This window comes from Hyla sarda, chromosome 2 (assembly GCF_029499605.1).
Source record: "Hyla sarda isolate aHylSar1 chromosome 2, aHylSar1.hap1, whole genome shotgun sequence".
NCBI lineage: Eukaryota > Metazoa > Chordata > Amphibia > Anura > Hylidae > Hyla > Hyla sarda.
The window spans coordinates 70,848,927-70,872,515 of NC_079190.1; the positions used below are offsets into that span (position 1 = coordinate 70,848,927).

General features: G+C 42.9%; 1 protein-coding gene across 5 annotated transcripts in view; it reads left to right on the forward strand.

Annotated features, from left to right (window-relative positions):
• DLEU7 (deleted in lymphocytic leukemia 7) overlaps positions 1-9,665 on the forward strand; it is a 44,736-nt gene extending 35,071 nt beyond the window's left edge. For all 5 annotated transcript variants that reach the window (XM_056562052.1, XM_056562054.1, XM_056562053.1 and 2 more), the window contains 2 exons: positions 1,573-1,972; positions 9,459-9,665. In XM_056562052.1, the coding sequence (XP_056418027.1) occupies positions 1,613-1,972; positions 9,459-9,665 (567 nt within the window). In that variant the 5' untranslated portion in view covers positions 1,573-1,612. The remainder of the gene's footprint in view (positions 1-1,572; positions 1,973-9,458) is intronic.
• The last annotated feature ends 13,924 nt before the right edge of the window (positions 9,666-23,589 follow it).

The window sequence follows — 23,589 nt, forward strand, 5'->3', positions numbered from 1 at the left end:
GTTGCAAAACTACAACTCCCATCATGCCCGGACAGCCTTTGGCTGTCCGGGCATGCTGGGAGTTGTAGTTTTGCAACAGCTGGAGGCACCCTGGTTGGGAAACACTGGGATAGGTATATGGGGAAAGTTGGCTGCGGGCCAGATGAGTGTGCAGCCCTTTGTTGTCTAGTGTAGGGACAGCTATAGGCATGAGATTGTGAGTACATCTAAGGCTGTGTTCACATGGCCATCTAGATCCGTCCTGTTCTTCTCCCGTCAAAAATAAAAACGTTTTTATTTATTTTTTAATCTGTTGGATCCGTTATTGTTCAGTTAATAAACCCAAAAAAATTTTTTTTTGTTCTGAGCATGCTCAGAAGTAAAATCGGATTGAAAAAAACGGATGCAAATGGATGACATTAAAGGGGTTCTCCACTGCCCTGCCTTCCGGAGCTCCGCTTGCAGCATCCGGAAGTTTATTACTCCAAATTCTGTGTGCGGGCTTCCGTGTTCGAGGCCGCCCCCTCGTGACGTCACACTCGCCCCCTCAAGGAAAGTCTATGGGAAGGGGATGCGACCGCTGTCACGCCCCCTTCCCATAGACTTTCGTTGAGGGGGCGGGCGTGACGTCACGAGGGGGCGGCCTCGAACACGGAAGCCCGCACACAGCGTTTTGAGTAATAAACTTCCAGACGCTGCGAGCGGAGCTCCGGAAGGCAGGGCAGTGGAGAACCCCTTTAAAGGCTCATCCGTTTTCCATGGACTTTACTGTATCTGTTTTTTCTTCCGTGTTTTTAACGGAAGAAAAAATACTGCATTGATAAGGGCGCATGCACACCACGTTTTTGCTATACAGTTCCCGTTTACGGTTTTAAGTTAAAAACCGTATGGAACTGTATAGCAAACCGGTTGCATTGACTTAACATTGTAAACCGTATGTCAAACGCATCATCCGGTTTTGTCCGTTTTGCGTCTTTTACTTTTTTGTCCGTATTTTTCCCCGTACCGAAAACCGTCGTCTACCACATTTTTTTGGTCCGGGTGAAAAACTGTATTAAACCGTATACGTCAAACAGAGGGTCCGCCCCGGTTGCCAAATGCTCTAGGTACGCCCCTGCCTAGGACACAAGTACTATTGCAGTGGTCCCCAAACTGTGGCCCTCCAGATGTTGCAAAACTACAATTCCCAGCATGCCTGGACAGCCGTTGGCTGTCCAGGCATGCTGGGAGTTGTAGTTTTGCAACATCTGGAGGGCCACAGTTTGGGGACCACTGTACTATTGTATAGTATAGTCATTTATTTGGTTGAGAATATAAGAGAATATAAGACTGTGAGATCATGTGAAGCGGGGATCTGTCCTTCAGACTCATGACTTGTGTGAAATGCAGCAATTCACTCTCTGTCAATCTGCAGTGTCAGATAAGATAAACAGGCTCCTGTAATAGAATCTTAAATGTACTTTCTGCATATGAAAAGGTAGCATCCTATCCTGGCTGTGTGATAGAAGAAAGGTCAGCCAGTGGTTCAGGTTACACAGTGTGGACCACATGCTGAGGTCTTGGAATAAAGTCAGGCTCCTCTCATTTCTCCAGTCATTCCCATTCAGCAGCTGAGAAGAGGACAGCCTGGAAAATGCCTGGACCAGCACTAGTGAGAGATGTGCTCAGCCACCAAGCCAAGGCTTTCACAACCCTGGTAACTCTTCTGGAGGAAAGGGGCATAAGGTGCAACAACATATACATTGTGGAGGGAGTATCAGGCAGCTGCAGCTTGTGCTACACCAGACCCCCTGCTACACTGGCTGATCTGGAGCTGGAATCAGAGGAGTCAGACACTGCATCAATATCTTCTACAAGATCACTTACACTGGCACAAAGGGCTTCAAGGAATCGTCTTTCTAGAGTGGCAAAGTCAACGCTATCACTTCTAACAGTGGAAGAAAATATTCTGGACCATTTGTCTTTGGACCATCAGTTTTCTATGCAACTCAAAGTGAGTACAGATGATTTATGGTAAAAATGATGAAGGGGGTGTTACAGAAGTATACATAGAATCAGGGAAACAACATATGTAACAATGGGGGACATGTATCATTATTTGTGTAGAGTAGAAGCAGTTTACCCCTTTTCCCGAATTCTAAATTATGCGCAGAAGCTCTAAATTTATCAATCAAGTGCAATGAGCTTCATAAATTGCGGGTAAATGTAGTAATCTCCTCAATCCAGTCTTTGGAAAATAGAATTGATGATTTAGAGCATCTTGCTACGTTAAGTCCAAGATGGCTTATATTTGCGCAAAAAAAAACAGCTCTTGCGGCAAAATTTTTGGTGTAAAGGAAAAGTACGCAGTTAATAAATCCATGTGTACTATAGATATCACTCCAAGGTACCCTGATTCGGCCACATCTGGAGGACATGCTCTACCAAAACGTGCGCAAAAAAAATGCGCAAAAAAAGGGCTTGCGCAAAATTTTGCGCCAAAAAATACACACAAAGCAGGGGTAAAATCTTTGATGCATGTCCCCCAATGTGTGTAAAAAAGGGAACTCCCAAGATCTATATTACATTTATTTGATAGTTTTCCTAGGATATGGCATAAATGTCAGACAAGTGGGGGACCCAGCCAGTTATGGGGAGAACAGGTTTCCTGTGTACTTTGCTGGGCCTTTCAGAAGATATTGAAACCTTTCTTATATATTGAAACCTACCCAGCATTTGGGTTCTATAATCCCCTTGAATTTTGTGTAATGTCCTGTTTAAAGGAAAGCTCTACCTTACAGCTTCTTAGAAGAAAATATTGGCAAAATGCTTAAAGGGGTACTTTTTAGCAGCTGTATGCTCCAGAGGAAATTCTTTTCTTTTTTAATTTCTTTTTTGTCTTGTCCACAGTGCTCTCTGCTGACACCTGATGCCCGTATCAGGAACTGTCCAGAGCAGGAGAAAATCCTATGCTGCTGTGGACAGTTCCTGACATGGACAGAGGTGTCAGCAGAGAGCACTGTGGACAAGACAAAAAATTTCCTCTGTATTATACAGCTGCTAAAAACTACAGTGGTCCCTCAAGTTACAATATTAATTGGTTCCAGGACGACCATTGTATGTTGAAACCATTGTAGGTTGAGACCAGAACTCTATGGAAACCTGGTAATTGGTTCTGAAGCCACCAAAATGTCATCCAAAAATAGGAAAAAGTGAGGATTAAAGAAAAATAAGTAGATAACTAATATAGATAAAGCAAATCCTTACATATAAAAGTAAGAAAGATCTGCTGGGAGCTGTAATCGCTGTCTATGTCAGTGTTTCCCAACTAGGGTGCCTCCAGCTGTTGCAAAACTACAACTCCCAGCATGCCCGGACAGCCAACGGCTGTCCGGGCATGCTGGGAGTTGTAGTATTGCAACAGCTGGAGGCACTCTGGTTGGGAAACAATGGTTTATGTAGAGGACAGGAGCTTCTTCAGGTTCCTATACAGTACACACAGTGTCCCAAATGGGGCCGCCCTTACTTGGTGTCCAAAGGAGCAACTAACCCTAGCACCGGTAAGGAGTAGTACAAAACTTGTGGTTCCTCCCTGTACTGTAGGGGGTGCCACCAGACACCAGTCAGTGCATGCACTTCAGTAATAGAGGTGATTTACCAGTGAATGCCCATTCTGATTGGTCAGTTCCTCCAGTTGTGACATGTTTTACAGATCTGGATTGTCCATAGCATTGTATGTTGAGTCTGGTTTCAAGTTACGATGGTCCAGAAAAAAACATTGTATGTTGAAACTATTGTATGTTGAGGCCATTGTAAGTTGAGGGATCATTGTACTGAAAGGGTAAGGATTTTTTAATAGAAGTCATTTACAAATCTGTTTAACTTTCTGGCACCAGTTGATTTAAAAAAAAAAAAAAATGTTTTCCACCAGAGTACCCCTTTAAGGGTGCCTTCACATACACTGGACCAGCTGCAGTATAATCTTCAGTTGCGGATCCAGTATGTGTGAATGCACCCTCAAGGGGTTTTGTGTAATAGCCATTCTGGGTTACTGCTAGGTAATTCCCCAATATAATGTTGTTCTTAATATAAATTCTATATGTGCAAAATAATCTGGAAATACTCTAGCGCTTCTGGGAATTGCTGCATTAGGGGGGAAACACACGGGGTGTCGACCTGTTTATTTTCACCCTTGGGGCTAGGTTCACATTAGAGTTCTGGCCTCCATGTAACGTATATATGTCGTAAAACAGTTAAAATGGGATGCCAATATATACAATAAGCAAAGGCACCATTGACTTTAATGGACCAAATTTAGTCAACTAGTGACTATGTTTGGGTCATTTTATGCAGGTATACATGTATATTAGCGAGAGATACACAAAGACTTTGGTCATGTGACATCAGGATCGCAGTGACGTCATGCATGATGTTAGTGAATGGTGTCGGGTAGCGTCATGTGACAGTCACGAAAAATTCATAAAGACAGTATCATACATGTAGTCTGGGTCCTCTTGCAATACTATACAATCTGTTACGACACACCTTTCTTCAACCTTGCACTTCCTTCTTTAGGCTAAGTTTCTACTAGTTTTTTTTGGGGGGGGGGTGCCAAGAAAAACGCCAATTCTGCCGCATGGCGTTTTTTTCGGCCAAAAAAAGCTGCGGCCAGATGTTAGCTGAAAATCAGTGAGAAATCGCAAAATTCTTATTCCACTTGGCGTTTTTCACTTTGGCGTTTTTTTTTTAATCCTTTTGGCGTTTTTTTTCACTTTTTTCAGCTCCTTGATGGTTTTCCAAAATCGCAGCATGTTGAGCCACTGGCGATTTTTTAGTCAAAATCGTGGCGTTTTTCTCCCGGAGAAGTCTATGGGAGTAAAAAAAAAACAAGAAATACGATATGTGGGTTTTAACTTTGGCGTTTTTGCAGGCAGTTTTTATTCTTTCTTAATAAAATTTTTTGGGTATCATTAAAAAAAAAAGATACAGTAGTGAAGGAAAAAATTGTATCTAACGAAATGTATCTATTTTATAACAACATTTTTATTAACTTTTAAAACAGGAATCAATTTATGTGGGCGGACAGGGACCTAAAAATGTAGCCGACAATAATAAAAATGTAGTGTGTGTGTGTTTTTCACTTTCTTTCTTTATTCTTTACAACACTGTTCCATGATGGGAGTAGTAGTACCTGTACTAATTGACAGATCGCCCATTGTGCTCCTCCTGTATAATGTATAGATGCGGCGGCCGCTCTTCTATGGTCCCCTGCACTGCTGTATATATAACCTATTCATATTTCCCGCAGAGAACTGTGATTGGCCAGATGGTTCCAGCCAATCACAACTCTCTGTGGGAAATATGAATATGTATATATGTCAGTGCAGGGGACTATAGAAGAGCATTCGGCCGCCTCTATACATTATACAGCAGGATGACAGCGGGTGTCAGGAGTGACATCCACTGTGATCTTTCATTAACTGCAGGTACTACTGCTCCCAACATGGAGTACACTCTGCTCCATGCTGGGAGCTGTAATACCTGCATTAATAGACAGATCGCCACAGGTGTCAGAAATTAGACTCGCTGTGATCTGTCTATTAAAGGGGTTGTGCGCTGCCCTGCCTTTCGGAGCTCCGCACGCAGCGTCCGGAAGTTCATTACTCCGAACGCTGTGTGCGAGCTTCTGTGTTCATGGCCACCGGGCGTGACGTCACATCCGGCCCCCTCGTGATGTCACGCCCGCCCCCTCTACCAAAGTCTATGAGAAGGGGGCACGACCGTTTTCACGCCCCCTTTCCATAGACTTTTGTTGAGGGGGCGGGCGTGACATCACGGGGGGGCCGGATGTGACGTCACGCCCGGCGGCCGCGAACACGGTAGCCCGCACACAGCGTTCGGAGTAATGAACTTCCGGATGCTGCGTGCGGAGCTCCGAAAGGCAGGGCAGCGCACAACTCCTTTAATGCAGGTACTACAGCTTCCAGCATGGAGCAGAGTGTGCTCCATGTTGGGAGTAGTAGTTCCTGCAGGTAAGAACAGATCACAGCGGTTATCACTCCTGACACCCGCTGCGATCGTCCTGCTATTGCAGAGATGGAGCTGCTTTCTCCTGCACTCCGCATCTCTGCACTATACTCAGGCCGGCCACTCACTCATTCATATTTCCCTCATAAAGCATTGATTGTCTGCAACCATCCGGCCAATCCCCACTCTGGGTGGAAAATATGAATGTTCTATTCACATCACTGGCCGGAATATAGTGCAGAGATGTGAGCGCTGTATAGAGCCGCATCTCTGCTATATTGTGGACGATCGCCTCAGTCGTGACACCCGGGGCGATTTGTCTATTAGTACAGATACTACTACTCCCATCATGGAACAGTCTGTTCCATTCTGGGAGTAGTAGTACTACCTAAAAAATAGAGAAAAAAGTGAAACACACATATACTTTATTAAAAATTAATTTAAATTTTGTTAGAAAATATATACATTTTGTTAAATAAAAATGTTTCCATCACTACTGCATCCTTTTTTATTTTACTTAATTTCTTTTTTTAGTACCCGACAAATTTTGGGTACCAAAAAAAATAAAAACTGCCAAGGTGCAATTTACACACAAATGAAAAAATGCCAGAAAAACGCCAGATGCAGGAAATTGCACTGCTGTTTTTTCAGGCATTTTTTTTTTCAAACCAAAAAACGCAGGACAAAAAAACAAGTAGAAACTTAGCCTTAAAGGGTACCTCTCATCAAAAAAACTTTTGATATATTATAGATTAATGTATGCAGAATAACTTTACAATTGCATGTTATTAAAAAATATGCTTCTTTCTATTTAATTTTCCACTTTGAAGAAATGACCACTAGGGGTCTCCCTACCAGTCCTGGCAGCAAGCATTTCAGACTCATGCTGGAGTCCTAAACACTATGAGCTGCCAGTCTGCTTTGTTCACAAAGGAGAACACTCAGAGCTGCCAGCCTGCTTTGTTCACAGCCTGTTTGGCTGTGAACAAAGCAGGCTGGCAGCTCTGAGTGTTTAGGACTCCAGCATGAGTCAGAAATGCTTGCTGACAGGACTGATCGGGAAAAATATAATAGAAAGAAGCATATTTTTCATTAACATGCTATTGGAAAGTTATTCAACATTCATTAATCTAAAATATATCAAAAGTTTATTTGATGAGAGGTACCCTTTAATCAGCTTGATTTATATATATATATATATATATATATATATATATATATATATATATACAGTATGTAATTTAGAGGATTGTCAGAACTAAATGAATTGAGGGTCGCTGACTCACTTAGATGTATAGACGTCTATCTAATCAGTCTATTGTCATTCTATCTGTTCCGTCTATTGAGATCAGTGTTATACAATGAAAGAAAACAATGGCTGGCATAGATAGTATGCAAAGCTATTTTCATGTTGTCCATCCACTAGAGTAAAAGCTGACCAAATATATTCGATAACTGTCTGTGAACCTAATATGTGTAGGGTAGCCTGTATGTCCTCCAGACGGCAGCCATAAAATCCAACTGGCTCCATTTTTAATTACCTAAGAGATAAGCGCTTATCTCCCTTTTCCATAGCAGTAAACATGTACACACAGCTAATTGATGTATATAAATAACTAAAGGTAGCCATTAGAGATGAGCGAACTTACAGTAAATTCGATTCGTCACGAACTTCTCGGCTCGGCAGTTGATGACTTATCCTGCATAAATTAGTTCAGCTTTCCGGTGCTCCGGTGGGCTGGAAAAGGTGGATACAGTCCAAGGAGACTCTTTCCTAGGACTGTATCCACCTTTTCCAGCCCACCGGAGCACCGGAAAGCTGAACTAATTTATGCAGGATAATTCATCAACTGCCGAGCCGAGAAGTTCGTGACGAATCGAATTTACTGTAAGTTCGCTCATCTCTAGTAGCCATACATATGTATAACTAAAGGTCGGCCCTTCCTCGCCGACATCATCGTTGGTGATGGCTATGCCGAAAATTGGGGTCTCAAAAACATATAAATATTCTGCAGTGCAACTAAGTGTATCCAAGATATAACAGCCACAACATAATAAAAAAGATACTAGAGATACATACACATCCCTATCTATTTGTATATATCTGTATATTTATTGATTGATTTATAGAAGGTAAAAAAAAAAAAAAGTAAATCTTGATGAGTACATAATATCCAACCAGACAAAATGAAATTCATCTAAAACAGCTTAAAAAGAACATGAGGGGGGCAGTCATGCTGCCCCTCTGGAAATACATAGGGGGCATTTATCATTGTAGGTGTAAGTGAAGCACCAGATTTATTAAATCAGTGGTCCCCAAACTGTGGCCCTCCAGATGTTGCAAAACTACAACTCCCAGCATGCCTGGACAGCCGTTGGCTGTCCAGGCATGCTGGGAATTGTAGTTTTGCAACATCTGGAGGGCCACAGTTTGTGGACCACTGTATTAAATGGTTGAAAGGCATGTGATAAATTTTGTGCAGGTCACATTTTCTGAAATTTCTCTCTTCACATAAACCAAAAAGCTAAGTCTGGGCTGGTGTAGTTTTAGAGACTTTTTGGTGGCTTTGTGCCTGTTGTTTTGCACCTTTTTTTGTGCCATTTGACAAAAGGCGCAGTTGAAAAAACCCATCAATATCATGCGTAGACTCGAAATCAGTAAACAAAAAGGCGCATAAAAGGCACAATAAAAACAGACATTAGCTCCAAAATAGTGCCAAATGTAGATGGGAAAAAAAGGTGTACACACAATAATAAATGCCAGCCATAGCCTATTGTGGTAATTATGAGAGAAACACAATGAACCCCTACTGCTAATATATATATATATATATATATATATATATATATATATATATGAAAAAAAATCTGGCATTTCAATAAAGTAGAAAAAGTAGAAATCTTCAGCTCACCTCCCACTGGTCTTGCACGGATCCTCAGCTTGGCCTGGCTTAATACACATAGCAAAGAAAGAGGAAAGTCGATCCAGCAATTCCGCTAAAACATCGATTTATTGGTTATTCAGCAACATAAAATATCCCACATGGATAGCATTCACCGCACACCACCTGGCCAGTGATTCACAGCAATATGGACGCGTTTCGAGCGCATGCACGGTCTTGATCACCGGGGGCAGGACCGCGGTCCGCCATTTGATTACCCCTGGTCTAGGTCTTATTTTCGGGGTAGGGCTTATATTGCAGCCCACCCTGATAATCCTGCTAGGGCTTACTTTCGGGGTAGGGCTTACTAAACCTGTGTGCCTCCAGCTGTTGCAAAACTACAACTTCCAGCATGCCCGGACAGCCGAAGGCTGTCCGGGCATGCTGGAACTTGTAGTTTTGCAACAGCTGGAGGCACGCTAGTTGGAAAACACTGCTATAACTGAACCATGTTTAGTAGAAAATGTGATTTTCGTCAAAAAGAAACTGGGATTTTTTCTTACATGTGATTTTATTCTCTCTCTCTCATAGGACAGTATAGAGTTCCGAAATATCTGCACACATATGGCCCTTCAGAGCGACGACCGGAGGTTTGATCAAGATCTGAAATCAGCTCAGGAATGTTTAACCACTATTATCACCAACATGACCTGGGATATAACCAACAAGACTTGTGAATTCTGTGAAACCGTCCAGGAGCAGCTAAAACACATATTAAAGAAACTCCGGGAAGACTAACAACATCGGGAATATTATATTTTATTTATTGACTATTCTATTGCAGTTACGCTCTTCTAACAAAGCTGTGACATGGCCTTGACATGGTCCATTGATATACTCTCTGTTGTGGACGGCCTACCGTAGGGCATCAGTTTTACATGGACTTGTTGGTTCTCCTGATAACACTTGATTGTGATTTCCCAGGCTCGTTTTTTGCTGGGTTGCTATGTTTGCACCATTGAGTATGTAAACTTTCTGTCTTATGCATTATACAGTTTTATAATAAATGTTTATTTGGATATACCAATGATGCCAAATGATGAGGGTGAAAGTTTCAATGGGAACGTATTCTTCTCTAGTATGGGTTGTCCGACCATTAAAGGGGTACTCCTGTGGAAAAACAAATGTTTTCAAATCAACTGGGGCCAGAAAGTTATACAGATTTGTAGGTTACTTTTATTTAAAAATCTTAACCCTTCCAGTACTTATTTGCTGCTGTATACTCAACAGGAAGTTGTGTGGTTATTTCCAACCTGACCACAGTGCTCTGTCCATGTCAGGCACTGTCCAGAGCAGGAGGGGTTTGCTATACAGAAAGTTATACAGATTTGTAGGTTACTTCTATTTAAAAATCTTAACCCTTCCAGTACTTATTTGCTGTTGTATACTCCACAGGAAGTTGTGTGGTTATTTCCAACCTGACCACAGTGCTCTGTCCATGTCAGGCACTGTCCAGAGCAGGAGGGGTTTGCTATGCTATGGGGGTTTGCTACTGCTTTGGACAGTTACTGACATGGAGAGAGATGGCAGCAGAGAGCACTGTGGTCAGACTGGAAAAACTACACAACTTCCCCTGCAGCATACAGTATCTGATAAGTACTGGAAGGATTAAAGGGGTACTCCGGTGGAAAACAATTTGTTTCAAATCAACTGGTGTCAGAAAGTCAAACAGATTTGTAAATTACTTCTATAAAAAAAAAAAAATCTTAATCCTTCCATTACTTAGCGTCTGCTTTATACTACAGAGGAAGTTGTATTTCTTTCTGAAGTTCTTTTCAGTCTGACCACAGTGCTCTCTGCTGACACCTCTGTGCGTATAAGGAACTGTCCAGAGCAGGATAGGTTTGCTATGGGAATTTGTTTGTATTCTGGACAGTTCCTGATACAGACAGAGGTGTCAGCAGAGAGCACTGTGGTCAGACTGAAAAGAACTACAGAAAGAAATACAACTTCCACTGGATCATACAGCAGCTGATAGGTACTGGAAGGATTAAGATTTTTAAATAGTAAATCATTTGTGTCAATATATGTTGAATGTGTCAAACCAGCCTTAATGGGGTTGTCCATCAAAAAAGTGTTGTCCATCTTAAAAAAAAAAAAAAACTATTAAGAGGCCCCATATGCTTTCAATTAACAAACTGTTATGTACTGTTCCAGTGCTGATCCCTAGTTCTGCCTCTGGTCGGCACTTTGGGTGTTACTACAGCAGTGGATGTCCCATGATTGCCAGCAGCCTCCTGGTCCTGCTCTGTACTCCTGGCATCATCGCTTCTGTCACTAAGGCCGGGTTCACACTACGTTTTGTAACTACGGTTCCCGTATACGACTGGGAGGAGGGGGAGCAGGGCTTAGTCACGGCGCCCGCACTCAGCCGTATAGGGGAACCGTATTTAATGCATGTCTATGAGACGACCGGAGTGAACCTCATCCTGCGGTCGGCTGCTTTTTCGGCCGTATGCGGTTTCCCGACCGCAGGCAAAAATGTGGTCGACCGCGTTTTTGCCTACGGTCGGGAAACCGCATACGTCTGAAAACGAAGCCGACCGGAGGCTGCGGTTCACTCTGGTCGGCTCATAGACATACATTAAATACGGTTCATTAATAGTTATTTCTTTTTAATGCATTTGAGGCCTTTACAATTTTTTTTAATTTTTTATAGATGGATAACCCCTTTAAGGATTACGTTTTTTGTAGTCCTCTATGATGCAGTTGTAATGGCATTTTCTTTCCAAAATAATGGCCCTGATTTACTAAGAGTGTTGTGTAGTTTTCTTTGTGGGTTCTAATCCACTATAATTTTTTTTTCCATAATATTTACTAAGGTTTACACATGCTCTGATCTGTAGCTCAAATCCACTACATTTTCTGTGGAAACCTTAATAAATATGTTGGGTTTTTGTGAAAATGTTGGGGCCATGCCCCCTTATCGATGACCGCACCCACTTCCCCACTGGCCACGCCCCTATTCACTGGTTTTCTCATTAAAATGGAGAGTTAGTCGGTCTGGCGCAGACAGAATTTTGCAATGCAACAGAATCTGGCACAAAACCAGACAAAACATGTCGGGTTTGCAATAGTAAATGTCGGGTTTGCAATAGTAAATGTCGGGTTTGCAATAGTGTCGGGCCAATGTGTATTACTTGTAAAGTTGTTTTCAGTTCATGACAAGCCATGCCATTTTTTGATTGTGTGATTCTAGTTCTAGGAAAAACTGAAAAAAAATGTACTCACAAACTCTTAACCGCTCCACCCGTTCAGTCGATTAAGGCATGAGATCTAAGACCCACAATGATCACAGCCATATATCAACAAGTGGCTAAGAGTGTTTGTACCCACTGCTCTTGTTAGTATATGTCGGCGTCCCATGCCGACGGATCAGACTAACGGGAGAACTGACAGTATGGATCTACCCTTAGCTGTGTGTTTTGGGTCATTATCCTGTTGAAGGACACTGGGCAGCACATTTTGCTCCAGAATGCCTTAAAGGGGTTCTCCGGTGCTTAGACATCTTATCCCCTATCCAAAGGACAGGGGATAAGATGCCTGACTGCAGGAGTCCCGCCGATGGGACCATCGTGATCATGCACGCTGCACCACGTTTGTAATCAGTCCCCAGAGCGTGATGTCACGCCTCCGCCCCCCGTGTAACGTCATGCTCCGCCCCTCAATGCAAGCTTATGGGAGGGGGCGTGACAGCTATCACGCCCCCTCCCGTAGGCTTGCATTGAGGGGCGGAGCGTGAGGTCACACGGGGGCGCAGGCGTCACACGCCGCCCTCCCTGTGATCGCCCGTAATCAGACCCGGAGCGAAGACGCTCCGGGGACTGATTACAAATGTGGTGCCGCGTGCAAGATCACGGGGGTCCCCAGGGGCGGGACTCCCGCGGTCAGGCATCTTAAGATGTCTAAGCACCGGAGTACCCCTTTAATAGTCTTGAGATCTCATTGTACCCTATACCGATTCAAGAGACCCTGTGCCAGATGCTACAAAGAAGCCCCAAAACATAATCGAGCCTGCGAACATAGGGGGAGATTTATCAAAACCTGTCCAGAGGAAATGAAGAGCAGTTGCCCATAGCAACCAATCAAATCTTTTCTTTCATTTTTAAAAAGGCCTCTGAAAAATGAAAGAAGCAACCTGATTGGTTGCTATAGGAAACCGCTCCATGTTTCCTCTGCACAGGTTTTAATAAATCTCCCCAATAGAGCTGAAGTGACTGCACAAAAAGCTCCAGGTTTGTCTCATCTGTGGAAAGGACATTGAGGAGATTCATCAAAACCTGTGCAGAGGAAAAGATGCCCAGTTGCCCATAGCAACCAATCAGACTGATCGCTTCTTTCATTTTTGAAAAGGCCTCTAAAAGATGCAATCTGGTCCCTATGGGCAACTGCATTACTCTTCCCCTACTCAGGTTTTGATAAATCTTATGGACCCCTTATGGACGTATATACAGTATACTTCAATTTTCCCGTGACTTAACACAAATGGACATATAGATACATCCATTCCCGATCACGGTGCCGCAAGCATGCGGAAGGTGATCGGCACCTGGGGCCGGCGATCGCATATCGCCGGGCACCCTCTGCAGCTGTCAGGAGCGGCTGACAGTTAACCCCTGACCGCAGCACTGATCGCCAATGACAGAGGGAGCTCCCCCTGTTCACCAGTGGCGGCACCGCGACACGGTGGCGGGTCACCGTTGGTTGCTATGGAGCAGGAGGTCATATGCATATTAGGTATTGCCGTAATGACATGTACTATAAAGCTATAATGTAAATTATCACGCACGGTGAACGCCGTAAAAAATAAAATAAAATAAAAAGCGCAAAACAACAAAAAAGCAAAAATATGATATCAATAAAAAGTACAACTTGTCCAGAAAAAAAATAAGCCCTCACTCAATGGCATCGGACGAAAAATAAAAAGTTATGGCGGTCGGAACATAACACGAAAAAGGGAAAACACGAATTTTGGTCAGAAAAAGGGAAAAGAACATAAAGCTATATAAAATATATTTTTATATATAAAAGCTATATAAAATCACTATATAAAATTGCCATAATTGTACCGACCCACAGAATAAATATAACATCATATTTACAGCACAGTGAACACCATAAAAGAAATTTAAAAAAAGAAATGTTCCAGTTTTTCACAATATTTGTGAGTTTTTCACAAAAAATGCTTCATGTATCAGCAAAAACGCACCACTTATAAAAAGTACAATATGTCGCGAAAAAGCTATCTCAGAATCTCTCCGCTAAAAAAAAGCGTTCTAAAGTTATTACCATTTAAAGAGATACATATCAAATAAAAATAAAAAAAGAGCCTGGTCATTAAGGTAAAAAAATGGGTCGGTCTTTAACTGAGTACTCCGGTGGAAAACTTTTTTTTTTTTTTTTTTTTTTTTAAATCAACTGGTGCCAGAATGTAAAACAGATTTGTAAATTACTTCTATTAAAAAATCTTAATCCTTTCACTACTTATGAGCTGCTGAAGTAGAGTTGTTCTTTTCTGTCTAAGTCCTCTCTGATGACACGTGTCTCGGGAACTGTCCAGAGTAAAAGCAAATCCCCATAGCAAACCTCTTCTACTCTGTGCCGTTCCCGAGACAGACAGAGATGTCAGCAGAGAGCACTGTTGTCAGACAGAAAAGAACAACTCAACTTCAGCAGCTGATAATTATATAAGATTTTTTAATAGAAGTAATTTACAAATCTGTTAAACTTTCTGGAGCCAGTTGATATATAGAGAAATTTTTTTTTCTGGAATACCCCTTTAAGCTCCTAACTGGCTGCTGTGCTTTTTGTAAAAATACTGACACCTTGTGGAAAAATGTGTGAATACATTGCAATGAATTAAATAAAAAAAAATGTTGTTAAGGAAGTGTGTGTGTGTGGGGGGGGGGGGTCATCATTCATCATTGGTATTTTTTTTTTCCTGAGGGGGTTTACCTCCAGCTGTAGCACAACTATAACTCCAAGCATGCTCGGACATCTTTTGGCTGCCCATGTATGTTGGGAGTTGTAGTTTTGCAACAGCTGGAGGCACACTGGTTAGGAAACGCTGGTATAGGGACACAGCTGCCTGACACAAAGAATATATTGCCAGAAGGAGTAACAGAGGAACAACACAATGCAGAGAACTATAAACAGATGATCCAGAATCCAGCATACAGCCACTAAGTGGACTGTGTCTATACTGTACATTACTATGGTGTGTGGGTGGTGTTTCACAAGGCCTTGTGATTGCTGAAATTAACATCACTACTTTGGCATGAACCATTCAGGAGCCTAAAAAAGAAATGTCACAAATAGAATTAGGGGTAGAACTTGAACCACAAGTGTACAGTGGTCCCTCAACATACGATGGGAATCTGTTCCAAATGGACCAATCGGTTGTTGAAACCATCGTATGTTGAGGGATCCGTGCAATGTAAAGTATAGGACAGTGGTCTACAACCTGCGGACCTCCAGATGTTGCAAAACTACAACACCCAGCCGTTGGCTGTCCGGGCATGCTGGGAGTTGTAGTTTTGCAACATCTGGAGGTCCGCAGGTTGAAGACCACTGGTATTGGAGGTAATACTCACCTGTCCCCGCCGCTCCGGACCATCACCGCTGCCCTGGATGTCGCCCTCCATCGCTGTCGCCGCGTCCCCAAGGTGTCCCCAACGCTCCAGCAAGGCCTCTGCTTCCCTGGCATCCGCGCTCTCCGTCGACGGCATCACATCGCTACGCACGCCGCTCCTATTGGATGACGGGACGGCGTGCGCAGCGACGTGATGACGACGATGGAGAGCGCTGAGGATGCAGGAGATCCCGAAGAGGACGCGCCAGAGCCCCGAGGACAGGTAAGTGATCGTCAGCGGACCACACGGGGCACCGTAAACGGCTATCCGGTGGCAGCTGAAGCAGTCTGCGCTGCCGGATAGCCGTTTATGCGATGGCCCCGACATACAAAAGCATCGTATGTTGATGCCTCTGAGAGGCCATCGTATGTTGAAATGATCGTATGTCGGGACCATCGTAGGTCGGGGGGGTCACTGTATTCTGTAATATTACCTTCAGGAATTGCCATGATTGTATCATTTACGGTTTCAATTTTATCGTTCAAAATTGAAACTTCAAAATCAGGCTGTGTGTTATAAATTAATTCTGATTGAAATCAGTCTGAGTGGGGGTTCCTCCCGAATTAGATGTAGACAGACGTGTGGGTTCATTCACACCTGCCGTAGAGGATTCAAATTGGGTAGTCAGATTCATGGGCAGTGAATCCTGATTAGATTCTACCCTTAAATTCTGTTTGATATTTACCATCTCCTTGTCACTTTTTATTCTTTATTTTTTAGGTGGTACTACTAATCCCAGCATGGAACACACACTGTTCCATGATGGGAGTAGTAGTACCTGTACTAAATGACAGATTGCCCCGGGTTCCATTGCGATCCTTGTGTATAATGTATAGATGCGGCCTCTCTTCTATGGTCCCCTGCAATGACGTATATATACACATATTTATATTTCCCACAGAGATCTGTTCCAGATGGTTCCAACCAATCACAATTCTCTGTAGGAAATATTAATAGCTGTATATATATACGTCAGTGCAGGGGACCATAGAAGAGCAGCCGCCGCATCTATATATTATAATGGAGGATCACAGGGTGTGTCAGGAGTGGCATTGTGATTGTCCTATCTATTGCAGAGATGAGGAGCGGCTCTATACAGCGCTCACCTCTCTGCACTATACTCCGCCCAGAGATGTGAATAGAACATCACTCATTCATATTTCCCTCTTGGAACCATCCGGCCAATCCCCACTCTGGGCGGAAAGTATGAATGAGTGATGTTCTATTCACATCACTGGCCGGAGTACAGAGCAGAGATGTGAGCGCTGTATAGAGCCGCTCCGCATCTCTGCTATATTATGGACGATCGCATCGGGCGATATGTCTATTAGTACAGGTACTACTACTCCCATCATGGAACAGTGTGTTCCATGCTGGGAGTAGTAGTACTACCTAAAAAATGTCAAAAGAGAGAGGAAAAAAAGTGAAATACAAACACTTTATAAAAAATTAGTTAAAATTTCGTTATAAAAAATATAAATTTCATAAAAAAAAAAAATTTCCATCACTACTGCATCCTTTTTTTTTTTTTTCTACCCAACAAATTTTGGGTACCAAAAAAAATAAAAAAAACGCCAAAGGGGCCAAAAATGCAATTTCCACACAAATGAAAAAACACCAGAAAAAAACGCCAGATGCAGGAAATTGCACTGGCGTTTTTTCAGGCTTCTTTTTCAAACCAAAAAACGCAGGACAAAAAAACAAGTAGAAACTTAGCCTAAATGTTGGCACCCCTGATATTTTTCTAGAAAATGAAGTATTTCTCACAGAAAAGGATTGCATTAACACATGTTTTGCTATACACATGTTTATACCCTTTGTGTGTATTGGAACTAAACCAAAAAAGGGAGGGAAAAAAGCTAATTGGACATAATGGGGGAGATTTATCAAAGGATTTAGGGTACGTTCACACGCTCGGATTTTCGCAGCGTATTTAGCTGGAAGGGCGCCTTTTCTTAACAGCAATTTTAAGATCTCTCCACAGGTGTTCAATGGGATTTATATCTGGACTCATTGCTGCCACTTCAGAACTCTCCAGCACTTTGTTGACATCCATTTCTGGGTGCTTTTTGACGTATGTTTGGGGTCATTATCCTGCTGGAAGACCCAAGATCTCGGACGCAAACCCAGCTTTCTGACACTGGGCTGTACAGTGCGACCCAAAATCCGTTGGTAATCCTCAGATTTCATGATGTCTTGCACACATTCAAGGCACCCAGTGCCAGAGGCAGCAAAACAACCCCAAAACATCATTGAACCTCCACCATATTTCACTGTAGGTACTGTATTCTTTTCCTTGTAGGCCTCATTCCATTTTCGGTAAACAGTAGAATGATGTGCTTTACCAAAAAGCTCTATCTTGGTCTCATCTGTCCACAAGACGTTTTCCCAGAAGGATTTTGGCTTACTCAAGTTCATTTTGGCAAAATGTAGTCTTGATTTTTTATGTCTCTGTCAGCAGTGGGGTCCTCCTGGGTCTCCTGCCATAGCGTTTCATTTCATTTAAATGCCAACGGATAGTTCGTGCTGACACTGATGCTCCCTGAGCCTGCAGGGTAGCTTGAATATCTTTGGAACTTGTTTGGGGCTGCTTATCCACCATCCAGACTATCCTGCATTGACAACTTTCATCAATTTTTCTCTTCCGTCCACGCCCAGAGATATTAACTACAATGCAATGGGTTGCAAACTTCTTGAGAATGTTGCGCACTGTGGACAAAGGCAAATCTAGATCTCTAGAGATGGACTTGTAACCTTGAGATTGTTGATATTTTTCCACAATTTTGGTTCTCAAGTCCTCAGACAGTTCTCTTCTCTTTCTGTTGCCCATGCTTAGTGTGGCACACACAGACACACAATCCAAAGACTAAGTGATCTTCTCTCCTTTTTATCTGCTTTCAGGTGTGATTTTTATATTGCCCCAGGTGAGTTGAAAGGAGCATCACATGTTTGAAACAATCTTTTTTTTCCACAAGTTTTGAGTTTGGTGCGACATTATGTCCAATTTGGTTTTTTCCCTCCCTTTTTTGGTTTAGTTCCAATACACACAAAGGGAATAAACATGTGTATAGCAAAACCTGTGTTACTGCAATCCTTTTCTGTGAGAAATACTTCATTTTCGAGAAAAAATTTCAGGGGTGCTAGCATTTACGGCCATGACTGTAAAACCAATGTGAGCAAATGTACTGATGTCAGTACCAATGTCAGTAAATGCACTGAAAATGCAGATCTAATGTGAGTAAATGTACTGATGATTAAGAACCAATGACAGTAAATGCACTAATAATTCTAATCTAATATGAGTAAATGCACTGATAATACAAAAGCAATGTAAGTAAATGCACTGATTATATAAAACCAATGTGAGTAAATGCACTGATGATCCAGAACCAATGTCAGTAAATGTACTGGTGATACAAAACCAATGTCAGTAAATGCACAGACAATACAGATCTAATGTAAGTGCACTGAAAAAAGAGAGCTAATGTCAGTAAATGCACTGATCATATAAAACCAATGTCAGAAAATGCACTGGTGATACAGAACCAATGTCAATATATGCACTGATGATACAGAACCAATGTCAGGAAATGCACCAATGATACAGCATGATATACTAATTTAAGTTATTTCATCACCATCCAAGCAGGATCTCTTTCATTGTCCTGCTGGAGCTGTATTGCAGTGGGCTGTGGGGCAGTCCATGCCACGCCAAGCTGCAGGACTTCACTTACTGAGGTGAAAGAGCAGCATGAATTTGAAGTAGGGAGGAGCCAGGTCATGAAGGGAGGAAGCAGCCCCTTAGCAACTTCTCCCATTCCATTACAAACTGCGCTGCCAGACCTCGGCATACTCCCTTGACTCTTTGTGTCAGTCCAGCACTACAGTGTGTGCTCCAATGGAAAAGGCATGCCCCCAGCTTTCCCTTAAGATGCATACGAAACCAAGTTCCAAATTCAGCGAATTTGGATAGGGGATAAAATGTTTTTACCCTGAATACCCCTTTAACCCCAGCCCTTTTGCACTCCCTAAAAATGCCCTTTTTCCTTGCAGGAAGTAAAATGAGAATGCAAACAATCTACGTATCACCACTCAGCAGGGGCAGGGAGATCTGGGGCTTATACTCTGGCGTTATAAACTTTTCTTTAACACATTGGAATTTTTTATGGAAGTTTTGTCCAGGGATTTCCCTCTGATGAGCTGATTCCCTGCTCTGCTCAGCACATCCCTCCACCCATTGTAGTATGAAGCTGCATGAAGGCCTTCTTTAATTTCATATTTTCTAATATATATGTAATAAATTCTTTATATACAGTTGTAGATATTAAAGGGGTAGTCAAGTGGTGAAAAACTTATCCCCTATCCTAAGGATAGGGGATAAGTTTGAGATCGCGGGGGGTCCGACCGCTGGGGCCCCCTGCGATCTCTCTGTACGGGGGCCAGGCTCGCCGGCCAGATAGCGGGTGTCGACCTCTGCACGAAGCGGCGGCCGACACTCCCCCTCAATACATCTCTATGGCACAGCCGGAGATTGCCGAAGGCAGCGCTTCGGCTCTGCCATAGAGTTGTATTGAGGGGGTGTGTCGGCCGCTGCTTCGTGCAGAGGTCGACACGCCCCCTTCCCGCGTGCTGTCGGGGCTCCGTACAGAGAGATCGTAGGGGGCCTCAGCGGTCGGACCCCCGCAATCTCAAACTTATCCCCTATCCTTAGGATAGGGGATAAGTTGTTCACCACTGGGTTCATCACTGGACTACTCCTTTAAAGATTGAATATTTTGATACTCAGGTTCCTAAACAGCATTCAACACAATACCCGATACTGCAGAATTTGTAATATATTTGGCTGTCTTCCAATAAGCCCACAATTCCTCTATAATGCCAAGATGAGGTGTATGATGCCAGGGACTATTACCTAGGATTGGTTGCACAATGTGTGTTATGTGCAATTGCTCAATGGAAAACAGATTTGTTAATATCAATAATTAACTCACTGCATTTTGAGAGTCGCTGTTTTCCTTTTTTGATAGCAGGAAGGATTACTACGTGTGCTCCAGCCATAAAGCTGCATGACTATGATCATTATTAGGCTTAGTTTGCCACCCAGTGGCAGCACTAATTATTACACACACACTTTTTTTTCATATTACATTAAGAAATTTTGTTTAGCATATTTGTTATTTTACTTGTTGGATTTTTACACTACTTGTTACAAATGCTGAGGACTGGGAACATTACATTTTAAAAATGTCCATATTTGAGGGATGACATTACCGACATTTTCCACTGCCTGCAGGAATGGTGTCTCACAGTTAAAGGGGTACTCCAGTGGAAAACAAATTTTTTTTTCAAAATCAACTGGTGCCAGAAAGTTATACAGATTTGTAAATGACTTCCATTGAAAAATCTTAATCCTTCCAGTATTTATCAGCTGCTGTATACTTCAGAGGAAGCTCAGCTGTTCTTTCCAGTCTCACCACAGTGCTCTCTGCTGACACCTCTGTCCATGTTAGGAACTGTCCAGAATAGAAGCAAATCCCCATAGCAAACCTCTCCTGCTCTGGACAGTTCCTGACACGGACAGAGTTGTCAGCAGAGAGCACTGTGGTCAGACTGAAAAGAACTACACAACTTCCTGTGTATAGCATATAGCAGCTGATATGTCAGGAAGTATTAAGATTTTATAATAAAAGTAATTTACAAATCGGTTTCATTTTCTGGCACCAGTTGATTTGAAAAAAAAATTGTTTTCAACCGGAGTACCCCTTCTAAGTTATGTTTTACATATGAGGAAAGGAAAGAAAGTTGGTTAAAAAGATAAGTTGGGGGGTAAGTAAAAAAAAAAAAAAAAAAAGAAAGGCAGGAAGAGGAATCAAGTAAGTCAACAAACATTTGGATTTAGGCTGGGCCCTACATGGGGTACTGGAAATGTATAGCGCTTGAAAAGCATACAATAATATTCTTACCGTATTTTTTGTCGTATAAGACGCACCCAATTTTAAAAGATAAAAATCCAGAAAATAAAGATTCTGAACCAAATACAATGTAAAGTATAGGACAGTGATCTTCAACCTGCGGACCTTCAGATGTTGCAAAACTACAACTCCCAGCATGCCCGGACAGCCGTTGGCTGTCCGGGCATGCTGGGAGTTGTAGTTTTGCAACATTTGGAGGTCCGCAGGTTGAAGACCACTGGTATAGGAGGTAGTACTCATGTGTCCCCATGCCCTGGATGTCGCCCTCCATCGCTGTCGCCGCGTCCCCGGGGTGTCCCCATTGCTCCGGAACGTCTCTGCTGCCCGGTATCCTCGCTCTCCGTCGCCGCCATCACGTCGCTACGCACGCCGCTCCTATTGGATGACGGGACGGCGTGCGCGACGACGTGATGACGACGAAGGAGAGCGCCGGCCATGCAGGGGATCCCGACACGGAGCAGACACCGAGGAGGCAGGTAAGGTCCCTCCCGGTGTCCTGTAAGCTGTTCGGGATGCCGCGATTTCACCGCGGCGGTCCCGAACAGCCCGACTGAGCAGCCGGGTTAGTGTCACTTTCCCTTCAGACGCGGCAGTCAGCTTTGAAGGGTTAATAAAGGGCATCACTGCGATCAGTGATGTCCTGTATTAGCCGCGGGTCCCGGCCGTTGATGGCCGCAGGGACCGCCGCGATAGGACAGGTTTTAATGTATATTTGCCGTATAAGACGCACCAACTTTCCCAAACTTTCAGTTTTGGGGGAAGAAAAAGTGCGTCTTATATGGTGAAAAATACGGTAATATGAACATTTCTAAACATTTTCATGCTTTGGTATCCTCTCTCATAGCGGGCCTAATATCAAAGGGTGACTGCTCAGTGTTAATTTGAACTTTTTGAGGGAGATTTATCAAAACCTGTGCAGAGGCAAAGTTGCCCAGTTGCCCATAGCAACCAATCAGATCACTTCTTTCATTTTGCAGAGGCCTTGTTAAAAATGAAAGAAGCAATCTGATTGGTTGCTATGGGCAAATGGGCAACTTTCCCTCTACACAGGTTTTGATAAATCTCCACCTTTATTTCTCAAATCATGACTTTAAAGTGAGATGGTAGCTTTTAAATGTAAGCATTTTTTTTTACCTATGGCTTTGCAGTGAAGTAAGGGGTTAAACCCATTAACTATGATTAGTTTAAACAGTGAGGAGGGTGGAAGGGAAGAACCCACTGTACAAAGAGGAAAGTGGCCCCACAATTGCTGCAGTCAGCCCTGAGGTAATAGTTAGCTTTCTGTTAAGTTATCTTAATGAGGAAAATTTGAAAAGAAGGATGGAAGCGATTATTCCCAAACTATCAGAAAACACAAGTAAAATCTCCGCACACCATAAATCTTTCAGTAACTTAGCCTTCTGAATGTAGTCAAGTCTGGGAACACAGGGTCTGACTCCGTCTGGTCCGCTCACTGCTTCTGTGTTATTGATGAAAATCTACCATATCTTTTGATAACCTGATGCATCCGTACCCTGCCTGATACCTCACCGGATACAAAATGGTCACCTGGAAGGCTTGGGCTGCACGGTGACTTTGGACATGATGCAGATCTTGTGCGCAAAGTTCACAGTGTCTGTATCGCGGTTAATCAAAGTGAATGTGGTCAGACTGTGACTTACATATTGCTGCAAACATGGCCAGAAATCCATCCCAAATTTATTTTAGGTGGTTATTATGTTCCAATGCAGGTAGTGCAACACTATAGTCTTTAGCCATGTGACAATTGCCAAGTCCAAAGGCTCTGTGTGGCCTAAACCTTACTGATGACCAACCTGAATTGGAATGAAAGTACAGTGATCCCTCAACTTACAATGGCCTCAACATACAATAGTTTCAACATACAATGGTCTTTTCTGGACCATTGTAACTTGAAACCAGACTCAACATACAATGTTATGGAATCTGCAAAACGTGTCAATGGTTGGAAGAACCGATCAATCAGAATGGACATTTCACTGATAAAACCCCTATATTACTCAAGTGTATGCACTGACTGGTGTCTGGTAGCGCCCCCTA